We start from the raw sequence: 12,766 nt of genomic DNA, 5'->3' as shown, positions 1-12,766 counted from the left end.
GAAGTATCTTCAGTAGTTTCTCTTAATGTACTGATAATCAAAAGTGTTGCAAAACACACTCTGTAACCTCTGTTTTATTTCCTGAGACCCCAGGAAATACAGTGGACATGCAGAATTTTTCTCATCTACATAGCATATAAGAGAGGATTTCTTAAAATAATAGTTTGTTCCTAATGACAAAGTGATTTTTTCGATGAAAAGTTCATTGAAATGAAAAACAATCACTGAATTCTTTGCATATTTTATTTTTCTTTTTGATTTCCAACTCACACACATCTGGCATATTTTACATCTTTGCAATAAAACATGGTTACAATAGCTTAAGGAATTTATATATCCAAAATATTTCACCATGATCTCAAGATGAAATGAACTTGTCTTCCAGATGTTCAATAGTCTCCCAATTCTAAGCTACAAACTCAAGATATTGCTTACAGACGGGTGATGGATAACTTAATAATTAAGTTGATCCCCATGATTTATGAATCTTATAAATACAAACAACAATGAAGAAGGAAATTCTGTGCTAAACTTACTAATACAAGGTGAATAACAAATAAGTAATCACATCAATAAATAATGATATGTTTCTGGTGCAAAGTGCCAATACAAAGAATCCATTATCTTTTTAAATAAATGACTGCAAGTGAGTGTAAATTCTGAGAAAATTACATTCCTGTTACATGCCTCATAGCCCTACCGACACAATATGTACATCTATGACAATACAGTCACCAAATATACAAAGAAGAAACATGAATTAAAGTGTATATACCCCAGGGTGTGTAATTTGATCAGTACAATGTGCAGAAAATTATGCCAATAGTTATTATTACAGTGTTGTAAAACATGAAGTGCCTTAGTCTGAGTGGCTTCAGGTGAGCTTTTCAGAACCAAAAGGAATAACCTGTCACCTTTACGATGAAGCTAAGGCTGTCAAATAAACCAAGCTGCACAGAGGAAAAACAAAGGAAAGAAAAAAAATCACTGAGGGCTCTCTTGCCCATGATTTGTATGCCAAACGTTGATAATCCAGAAGTATAGCACTTTGTCCATATTGGGAGCAATTAAGCATCACAAAGCATTAAACTGAACTTCCTTTTTCTCTCCCTTTCTGTCTAGTCTTTGAATTTAAAAGGGAGGAATTAAATATCTATTGTATAAAGTATAAATATGGCAAATGATGGCTTTTTATCCAAATGCTTCATGAGCAGAACTCCACTTAATTGGGGTAAAGTTTAGATTTAAAAAGTGAAAAACATGTGTGGGTGGAAATGTCAAAGTTACTGTTTGCGCCCAAATTCAACCCTTTAACACAAGCTGTACCCTTAGGCAGATCTCCAGTTTGATTTGTGTGAATGCACCTGTTCCTTCAAGACATCAGGTTTAAAGTACATGCAAGTTGTAACTCCACAATAAAATTAAGAAACAGTTTTGTTCTTTATACAAGGTTTTACTTTTACAAAAGTATCCCTTTAAAGTTAAGATGTGCATCTGATGTACAAAGTATCAAACGTATTTTTTTTATCTCAGCTTGAAAAGAGGCTGGAGATGGGATGCATGTTAGGTTCAAAGCCTAAAACATTGAAATAACTGGACACAAGGTTCCTCAGAATTTTCAAAAGTCTCTTGTGGCGCATCCTACTACCTTTTCTCAATAAACAAAGATATATGAAATAATTACCAAAACATCTCCTAATTCATATAATTTACATGATACAAGCTTGCTTTTCAGCAGCTGGTGTTCAGTTGTGAAAAAACACACAAAGTAAAATGGTTGCTGACTACAATGTACAGCTATTGCTGGGTGTAATGGAATGTACAACGGAGGTCAATGCAGACGTGGTTTTCCACCAGAGACTACACCTTTCATTGCAGCACTTGTGCTCTCAGCTTTACCTGGGCTTTCAGTTCTTCATTCTGCTTCAGTATCTGTTCTGATGTTCATAATGCCACCGGTTAAAATCTATATTAAAAGCTACAATGCTGCCAGAAGCCATGCCAGTTATCAGAGTTCTGAAAAAGATCAAAAAGATGATCCTCAATCCTCTTTTACCTTCTTGAGCAATGGTCTAGCATAAACAGTAACAAAGCTAAAAGAATGAGGTACTTTTTGCAACACCGTTGAAAGATTCAGCTTACATATGGGATTCAATTTGACAGGCAGACAATAACTACATATACGTGTCAACATATGAGCCAAATATCCATGTTTCCATTATGGTCAAGGGAAATCTAGGCATCCATTCAGATGCCTTCATAGGTAAAAGCATCATGCCTTTTGAGATGTTCGCACACATCTTTCCTCCAGCTGCCTCTGCAGAACAGTGTGAGCAGGTATGTACCTCAGAGCTACGAGGTATCTCTAAGAGTACTAGCTGGCTATGGCTAGGCAATTGAACTAGGCCATAATCAATACCCTCAGTGCAGCCTAAGATCAACTCTCTAGAAGCCACTGGGCACATACTTTAGGGTCAACTTCTTTGTCCTCTAGACTTCATAGGCTGTAACAAGTAAATCACCATTGATATTACATGAACTTATTCTTGTAGCTCACACAAAGACACCTATGCCAAAACATCTTCATTCAGGTGTTTCACTACCCAGTTGACTAATTTTAGGCACCTCAGGCCACTGGAGGTGCCCCTCAATGGCTGACATGTCTATGCTGGCCAGCAGCTGGGACATGAGACTTGTGGAGCATTCTGCACTTTGAGCTGCAGCAAGGATCAGCTGGGTATCCTAGGGCCTCCCAGATAGAATGAGATGTCTCTGCAAAGACAACTGACCTGATCCCTTAATCATAAGCTGATCACATCTTAGTGGTTCTAAAAAGCTTCATATTGAAATATAGCCCCATATTTACGCTGCTCGGGTGGCAATAGTTGAGGTGATTTTCCACACATCCTCTAATTCTGGTAGCTGAGTTTTAAAATTAGGTTAGATTTCTATCACCACTTCTATCAAGCTGTACTAAAAGCCATTCTCTGCTTAATTGTGTGACTAAAGCTAAGCAGTTACTTAAAGCACTTTGCACAGCTGGGGCTTTCCAGCTTGGTATTACAATAAGGGATAGAGAAAATAGGCTAGATTAAATTTTTTTGCAATGTGAATAAATCTCTTTGAACACAGCACAGTACTGTATGCATAAACTGGCAAAGCTCCAGAGGCAAATAGGCCTCTTCCTGCCCGATTCAGTAAGACTAAGTTTGAGACACAAACTTTGTTTCACCTACTCATCTATGAGTAAATTTGGTACATATTTTGTCTATAGGTATCTTTGTTGCTTTACAAATTGGGTACATTGCATAGCAATGAGGAAAAGTGTAAGAAAAAAAAAAAACTGAGTGCTCTATGAATTTTCTAATATCCTTAATTATCCTCCAATATTGTTTGCAAATCATGAGTTTTTACATTAATAAAAAATACAAGACTCATTTATGATGTAAACGCCACATCCACTCATAACCTTGCATAAAAGCAACATATAAGCCTACATTATAGTTGCATTACAGTAGAAGACCAAGGGGCCAGGTTCATATATCTTTTACATTTACAGTGTGCATTTTTGTGCCCCAGCAGTGACTGCAAATATCTAGGCTTGTACCCTACATCTCCATCACTCAAGGTCAAAGGAAAGGACCACACTCAAGAAGTTATCAAGCTCTACATTGCTGAAAATTGGAAATGTACCACAAACTTTGCAATAGGAATTAAGGCACTGGTTAACAGTCACTACTGTACTACAATCCAGTCTGACTATTCCTGTGTTTTTAAGTTAATGTCATTTTAATCACATTTTGCTAGCTAAGTCTCTAGCTTACTGACTTCAATAACACAAGACCTCAAATTAACACTGAGTGCTTGCACTATGAGACTCGGGGATCAGAAAAAATCCTGTCAGATAAATCAACAAGATAACAATGGGGGTAATGGTTTTGCACCATATCCTGCTAACAAACTGCATACCATAAATTTGCACCTTAAAGTTCATGGAGAGACATACTTTGTGCAAGTTTACCATTTACATATGGATATTAATGACAAACTCACCTCTGATCATGAGACAGATCCATAGCTCTTATGCCAGCATCACAGCCAGGGTAAATATAGAGCTGCTTGAAGTCACAGGCCTGCCATACTTCCACTACACCATTGTCTCCTCCTGTCACCAGGTTCTGCCCATCGCTGCTCAGGAGGATGGCCTTCAGGATAAAAAGACAAAACCCAAGCACGCAGTTAATTTTTATGAAAATTGATCAATATTACAAAATTTCTATCACTTACAAGCATTTCTTCTGCTCTGCTCACTTTAAATTTGAAGAATGACGAGGCTCCTACTCTTCTTTCTCCCCAGCCAAAAACCAAACCAACAAGTTTTAGATATTCAGATTTTAAATAAAACAATTGTGTGATTTTAAACTTGACATATAACCAAAAAGCTCTTTAAATGGATCTGTTAATATTTGAGTTCAGTAGACAACACTACAATGTTTGTCCTACAATACTCAGTGTCATCACTAACACTTAAGGCAGAGTAGACATCTGCATTCTTAATGCTGCTTCAAGTGCTAGTGACAGAACAGAGCCCTGAAGGCACGAATTCATGTCTTGGCTAATAAATGACAAATGGATTTTTTTTCAGAGTCTTTTGTTTTAAAGACATATTTCCCACCAAAATTTAATTCCAAACAAACATTCCAGGAATCGTGTGGGATTATAAACAGTTTGTTCTTATTTATTCTGGAAAAGCTCAAGTGCATTTTTGCATTTGAAGAGGAGACAAGAGGATCTGTATTTGAACACGAATTAACCAGGAGGTGACAATTTTACATATGTGATTTCCTTCAAACTACATGGCAAATAAATTCAATTTATTTTAATAAATAAAGGCGAGACACAAAAAATGTTTGTTTGCATTTAGATTTACCCTGGTTGAATCATTGATCTCCATCTGAGCTAAGAGTTTGCCATTAATGCTGAAATTGCTGAACCGTCCTCGTTCATAGTAGATAATGCAATGACCTTCACTAGATACTGAAATTAAGCGAGGATACAAGCAGTTTTCTGTTCCTTCCAGGGCTCTCAGCAAATCTCCAGTAATTGTGTGTACCAGACACGGACCTTCTGTATATGAAAACATAATATATCATACATTTGCTCCTTATACAAACTACGTATGCTGTGTACAAAGGCAATGCATAACACACATTTATATCACATTAATCTTGCATAGATATAAGATGCAATGTTTGCTTAAAGAATTTAAAATGCACAGCAGAAAAGGAAAAGCAATAGCTAGCATATTAAGAAAATAGATACAATATGTCTAGAAGTAGTAGTTTATTATTTACTTGAACTGGTGGTAGTTTTCATTGATTTATCTTCCAAAATATTCTTTCCTATTTCCAAACATTCAGAAGCCTCAGTCTTACTGCTTTTCTCCAACAACACTAACTCTCTTTAGCCTGCCCGTTCACATTAACCAGATGGGGCCCTATCAGCGACTAGTAGGATCAACTCCCAGAGGGCACATAATTGTATCACTGCATATTTCTCCTATAGACAATGGCAGTTCCTGTAGGTCCTCTTCCCTAACAAATATGTTACATGCACAGATTTCAGTCCTGCATTGTTTTAAAAATGGGAATTCTGAGAAGCAGCTATATCTGGACTATAATAGCTTTTAGGAGACCACACTATAACTGCATTTACTCTAGAGAGATTTTGATATGAGATTTTAATGTCTTTTCACTACTGCTGATGAAAGAAAAATATAGCTATAAAATCTACAATGTGCATGTCAAGATGTCTTTCCATTTCCAGATCTATAAGAATCATAGATCAATCTCTTTTGAAAGGGATATCTGTATTCCTACTGAGAAAAAGGGTCTCTTCCGTGATAAAAGTAATGAGTCATGGTAAATACTAAATGTTTTCTTTCATGAATCACAGGATACTCCCGGATAGCACACTAATCTCTTCCTTATACAACTGATTCATGACCCTGAAAGTAAATTCATACTGGCAGACTCGCCTGACTCACGTTAAGCTCCTCTAACTTCTCCAAAAACTCATGCAGCAGCTGGTAGGTAGTGCCCAGGTAGAATGAATCACAGCATCAGTGCATTCATCTGCAAGACCTCTGGTAGGGGTTTGTGTAAAGCCTTATAGAGAGAGACGTCAAGCATGACTGGGTCCATGGGATAAGAGTGCAACGGAGTTAGCTTATTTTCTCAAATAGTTGAGTTTCAGCTTTGGAAATAATGTAGTGTTCAGAATATTGTAAGAAGCGATGTCTTCACCTTTAGAATAATTACCACGCTAGATTTTTCAAAAGCAAAGTGTGATACCTTCACAGCTGAGTGGTCACGGACATGAAAAGTCAAAAACGAAACCTGGCTTAGTATGCAACTGTAAAGATATACAGACTGAATGCTCTTTTTGGGGGTTATTGGATAAGAACATGAAATCAACCTTCTGCACAGGATTTTTCTCAGAGGAGTCCTGTAAGTGCTGTCTTTCTGTCTCAGCAGGTTCTTGTATACTGCATGCATTATGGCAGTGCCAGAGCCCACTCTGGAGGAAAGGCTTCTCCATGAGGGAGCACAAGCTGAGCTCAGGTGGGACCGCACAGCCTGAAATGCAGTCTAAGAAATGGGAAAGGGACTGGAAAGGACAGAAACTAAAGAAAAAGCTTTAAAAATCCTTCCTCCAAGGAAGGAGAGTAGAACAGGCTGCCCAGGGAGGTTGTGGAGCCTCCTTCCTTGGAGGTCTTCAAGACCCGTCTGGATGCATTCCCGTGCAAGCTGATCTAGGTGGACCTGCTTCTGCAGATGATCTTTAAAGGTCCCTTCCAACCTTACCATTCTATGACAACAGGCATTTGTGGGATTAAAAAAGGGATTTTCCTCTCTGTATTTCTATATGGGCTGGAGTTCAAAGAGGAAGAACGTCAGTAATGCAGGACACATAATCAGGACACTGTTGGGCCTCAATTTCACCTGACCAATTAAAAACATATTCTGGATTTGATGCAAAAGTCTTGGGTCTTCCAGTAGCTTTACCTCTAAAAATATGTTAACAGAGCATCATAAATTTAATGTAACAGAAGATAACTGAGAACAGATTCCAGCTGTTTTAATAAGAGGAAATTTGCAAAAAGATAGTTGGAAAGGGTACACTATTACAGCAGTAAGAGTGCATAAAGCTGCCTTAAATAAGAAATAGCAGTGCAGCAAGAAAAAGACTTTAGGCCTAGTGTCAGTGTACGTTTTTTCAGAAATGTCTTGACTTCGGCTACAACTGTTATGTAGTGTGTCATTACAAGAGTTAATGGCCCATTAGGATTTCCTGTTGAAAATGCCTTTACTCAAAAGTTTCACGCTCAGGTTTGAAAAGAAATGTTGACCTCTGAGGAAGTATAAAAGACGATAACCCAGGAGCCCAGCTGTGAGTAAAAGTGGGCAGGACAAGGATCACACCCTTCTCACCCTCAGAAGCAGCAAACTATTTTACAAAGACATCTGCAGGGATGAATAAAACAGGCACTTCTGTAGACAGGGAAAGCAAATAGAAGGGGGAGGAGAAGGAGGCAAATAGGAAAGAAGAGAAAAAGACGTGCAGTTTGCCAAAATAAGAAAATAAGCTGAATGAGAAAGGGCAGTTGAAGGAAGCAAACTGGATATGGAATTAAGGGGAAAAGGAGAAGGTGAGCGGAACAAGTAAAACTGAACAAAGGAAGGAGAAATAGGATAAGGAAAAATAGAGCAAACACTCATTGAAGTGGGTGTTTTCTTGATGTTGACTACCAGTTATACAGGAGACTGACATAGGTTTGGAAAAGTATTTTGAACATTTATATTAGAAATAGTTGTATATTCTGGATTCCATAGGTAAGTAGTGGAGAAAGTATGAATAGGTGGCTCAAAGTTTAGTAGAAGAGAAGTAACAACAAACTTGTGAACTCCTAATTATTTGGAATTCACTACAAAAGAAACCCTACTGAATAAAATGCTGTTCACAGATACAAATCCAAGCAAATGGACCTTGCTTCTCTTGCTGAGGAGAGTGAGGTCAGTTCTACATATTGCCATTCAATTAAGATCTGGATGGGGAACTTGGAGCTGGTCTTCTCCTAAACACAGGTCAATAGGTTTCATCAAAATCAGTAGATGCCATTATGAATTATTGTATGAATTCTCAACTGCTCTTCCACAGGTGAGGGAAATAGCAGAGGCTGACGGTTGGAAGGAACCACCAACTAAATATGTTTCTAAATTTCACAAATCCAAATAGTGAGCAATAACATTAAGAGCAAGCTGCTGCAGATTCAACCAGAATTACAGCCTGTATGGAGACTTCGGATAACTGAGTATATGTGGCCTGAGGGAAGATCGAGAAGTACCACTAAAAAAGGCTCTAAAAATGTTAAGACTTCAATCATAAAAACGTTTCTGACCTTTAGCACCACTGATAACAAGTCCCAGCTCTGCACAGACCGACACGCAGACAACTTCATGGTCATGACCAGTTAGAACAGCCCGAGGAGCTGGATAATCACCTGTTAAGAAAATAACACAAGAAGGAGAAAAAAACATAAGAAGGAAAAAGAAAACAGAAAAAAAGAAACAACAGAGTAATGCCAAACCAGACTCGTTTTATCAACAAAAGAATTCTGCTGTAAATTGCCTTATATCAGAAAGCATAAAAAAAAAAAGGTGCAATATGCTTAAATATCTCGTGTTTAGGTTTCTGAGCACAATACATTCAGATATAATAAAGTTTCATGAGCATAGCTTCCCAATTCAGTAATTCATACATTAACCACAAGCAAACTTTGCTTTAGAAAATATGGACTGCAGGCTGTTTACCATACACAAATGATAACGATACACCTCTGTTTTCTGATCTAAAAATTCTGAAAATATTTATTTCAGATAAAGAACTCTAAATGTTGTGGTATTAAAAGCTGCTGTAATGTAAAGGTCTGCTGTTGAACACATACACCTGGAACCTACAGAGTAGCAAGAGTAGTCATATATGTCATATGGAACCTAAAGAGTAGCTTGCGTTGAGGCTGTTCCTATGTTAATGGTTGTAATTTGTTTCATGAAACTAGGGGTAGGAAAAGAAGAGGAACTGCACTGTACTCGAAAGACATCACTGTGACATAGACATCGTTGAATAGACACATTGACTGCTTATATATTAAAATTATACCTAAAAATGGGTTTTGTTATATATCACTTTATATACATCACTATGGTTACCTAAACCATTTCTATCACCATTTATTAAAAAGTAAGATAAACTACTCTCTATTTATGGTTTATATTCAGAAGTGAAATGCATCTTATTTTGGCTTCAAAGAAATGGTCTTATATGAAGTACTTACATGACAAATAGCAACACTTGTGTTTCTAATAACAGATGCTGACATCTTATCAGTGAAACTCTTCTTATATGCAGTATGGAATAGCAGTATTTGATATTGCTTTACGATGCAAAGAAAATTAATCAATAACAAAATATTAGCAACTTGCTAGATAACACAGATTTAATCTGGTTATATTTACTTTGTACAAATGAAATACAGAAAATTGAGAAATTCCAAAGGACTGGAAATCTGCTAGTGTAGTTCAAATACTTAAAAAGGATAAATGAAATGACCTAGGGAACTATGGATTAATTACTGTGGCATTAATCCTGTGCAAAATAACAGGATGGCTAATCCACAGTTCTGTCAACAAAGAATTGGAAGCAAAAAATCTCATTAATGCCAGTCACCACTCTGTACCGGTATGGGAGCCTTGTCAAGCAAGTTTCTGTTTATGACAGGATGACAGGTATAGTTGATAAAGATGGCTATCTCAAAATGGCTTCCATGGGGTTTTTTTTCCAAGATATTTGTCTTAGTAATATAACGTTTTGATTAAGATCTGTTTTATATGGGACTGACTACAGACAATATGGATGACACAGAAGCCAGTTCAATGACAGATCTTAAATTTTTTTGTACATAAAATGTATCTACTCTGAGCTACATATTGGGATATTGGAAATTAAGGTGCCCAAGTAGGAGCTAGGCATTGATTTTTGTTTAAATACTAACCAATAATGTTATTCACAGGATAATATAAAATCTTCACCGGTAAGACGTGGTTACATACAAAACAAAGATTCACAGTCAACTGGAAAATGGGAGGTCTCATCTGGAGTCCAGGTCTGGACTTCCCAGATCAAGAGAAGGAACTTCTACAGACAGTCTAGCAGAGGTTTACCAAGATGATCAGGGGACTGCAACACCTTTCTTATGAGGAAAGGCTGCGGGACCTGGGGTTGTTTAGATTTGAAAGAAGACTAAGAGGAAACCTCATTAACACTTACAAGTACTTAAAATGTGTATGTTTTAAGAGGATAGGGTGGCATTTTTTTTCTATAGGGCCCAGTGACACGTTAAGGGGCAACGTACATAAGGCAGAACACAAAAAGTTCCACTTAAACACAAGGAGAAACTACTTTACTATAAGGGCGAGGGAGCCCTAGCACAGAGTGCCCAGGGAGATCACGGGGTCTCCTTCTCTGGAGGTTTTCAAGACTGCCTGGACACATTCCCGTGTGACCTCATTGAGATGAATGTGCTTTAGTAGGAGGGTTGGACTAGACGATCTCTAGAAATCCCTTCCAATCCCTACCATTCTGTGATTCTAGTATTCTAAGAGATAAGGTGACTATTATAACAGTCTCTACATTGCCTAGTTAAATCAATGGTAAATTTATTTAAATTTATTTATTTTAATTAGTTTGAATGCAGCTAGGCGGAAGGTTGGTGTTGCTGGACAAGCACAAGCTCTTCTCACTGGAAAGGAGATTCTGCTCTGGAAGGCAGTGAGACAAAAAATGATTTACAGAGCCGGGAAGGAAAACTCACTCAATATTAACTTCCAATGCAATACCCTAGAACAGCAAATCAGAGTTGAGAACTTCTTGCCACTGCAGATTGGAAAGACAAATGTCTTATCCAAATTTACAGAAATGAGCTTGAAGGAGGGTCACACAACTGATACAGAGAACAAGACAGGAGGCTGCACAGTTTTTAAAGTGTTTTCTTTAAAACAGGCAGCAAAGCAGTGACTTAACCACTGTAGTTGGGAGTCACAGGCATAAAAGATGTCCCACAGAAATTTATCATGCTAATGGCACCGTGAGGTCTGATGTGTGAATGGTTGTAGACATTTCAACCCTGCAATGAAATGCGGCTTCCTAACTAGAAAAACACTAGAACAAATAGAAAAGGTAACTACCTGAGTAGCAAAGCAATATTGCATAGGTTTCTGAAAGAGATACATTATGAATGGAGGCTTGGATAGGCTTTTGTGGGTCAATGAATTTATCCTTTTTTATCACAGATCCTCACGTTGTATAAACCTGTTAATAAATTAATGAGACAACTGTCTGGCTATGTGACTTGGAAGAATATTCTAGACCTTTCCAATTCTAATGGAAAAAAATATTCTGATTTTCAGTCTGAATTTATTCCTATCTATTTTTTATCTTTCTGTTCCTGTGACACCACTGTGTCCTTTAGCTTCAGGTCTCCCTCCCTTTTGTTATTCCCACTTGTACTTAGAAAATAAATCAGTCCTCTTGGTCTTTCCTTCTGACTTGCCATTTTTTTAATCATTGTAACAACACGTTTCTCTGCCTGTATAGCTCCAAGTTCTGTCTTAAAATTTGAGTAGACAGAACTGTATATCATAATAGTTCCTGAAAACTTAGCATTAATCTACAGTATTTCTTGCCAAATCCCAATATCTCCTGACATCAAAATGTTAATAATAACTCCTTGTATTTTAACATCTTTATGAACCATTTCAGAACTACCAACAACGAATTTACAGATTTCAATTTTTCACCCAATAGTATAGGGTGGATCAATGAACTTGGTGTTATCATTGTGTCACACAGACATCTTAACACTTCCCTATCTCTAATGAAAACAGTTACCCAATAAATCCCAGTTTCCCATTCTTACTCAAGCCTGTAAGAAAAGAGTATTTCTAGTATGGAAAATGAATATGTGAACTGAAAATTTGTTTTTGCTGCTAGCGAAGGATGGATGTTGGAAGAAACAGAGAATGATGCTGTGTTTATCTCATCAAAGATCAGTCACATTTTGAGACTGTGATTTTTATGATTTCCCTATCAATGTTGCATTGAGAACCCCATCTCCTTTTTAATTGTGTTTTTTCTCCAAATGCATAAGATAAAAGTGGGAAAAACTGCAATTGAACTAAAATCAGAATTTTCCATTTTTTTTGGTGTTTTTTTTTCCTTCTGTAGATCCTCCTGAAAACAAGAGTGAAGAATTATGATCAAGGGTCATGTTGGCCTAAACTCTGATTACAGAGGTGTATACAGTAGTGTCATCAGACTGGAAGGATGACTGACTGAAATTATTTAATGATTAGAAATTTTTTAAGAGAAAAGAAATAATGAAATTTTGAAAAGGACATTTTCCTCAGTGTTCCCTAGGAAAATACTGTAATATAATGAAACTGTAAAATATCAGAATATGAAAAATGAACATAATTAATTCACTTCCTGATTTATAAAGAAAAATGCTTATAAGAAACAGCTGTCATGAAACACAAATCTTTGAGTCCTGTTTTCAGGAAATACAAAATAATAATAGAGTATCATTACTAGGATTAACAGTCCGACAGTAATTGAAAATGAGATTATTCCCCTTAGGGCTCAAAGA

At 37.0% G+C, this 12,766-nt stretch overlaps 1 protein-coding gene across 15 annotated transcripts in view; it reads right to left on the bottom strand.

The window, feature by feature from the left end:
- Nucleotides 1–225: 225 nt before the first annotated feature.
- Nucleotides 226–12,766, bottom strand: part of NBEA (neurobeachin) — a 499,798-nt gene continuing 487,257 nt past the window's right edge. For 14 of the 15 annotated variants that reach the window (XM_061993741.1, XM_061993751.1, XM_061993786.1 and 11 more), the window contains 4 exons: nucleotides 8,462–8,563; nucleotides 4,931–5,127; nucleotides 4,054–4,205; nucleotides 226–2,016 (listed from right to left, as the gene is read on the bottom strand). In XM_061993741.1, coding sequence (XP_061849725.1) covers nucleotides 1,926–2,016; nucleotides 4,054–4,205; nucleotides 4,931–5,127; nucleotides 8,462–8,563 — 542 coding nt within the window. In that variant the 3' untranslated portion in view covers nucleotides 226–1,925. The remainder of the gene's footprint in view (nucleotides 2,017–4,053; nucleotides 4,206–4,930; nucleotides 5,128–8,461; nucleotides 8,564–12,766) is intronic. The other variant, XR_009818508.1, reaches the window with a different exon arrangement.

This window comes from Colius striatus, chromosome 1, assembly GCF_028858725.1.
Source record: "Colius striatus isolate bColStr4 chromosome 1, bColStr4.1.hap1, whole genome shotgun sequence".
NCBI classification, from domain to species: Eukaryota; Metazoa; Chordata; class Aves; order Coliiformes; family Coliidae; genus Colius; species Colius striatus.
This window is presented reverse-complemented; position numbering and strand designations above follow the sequence as displayed.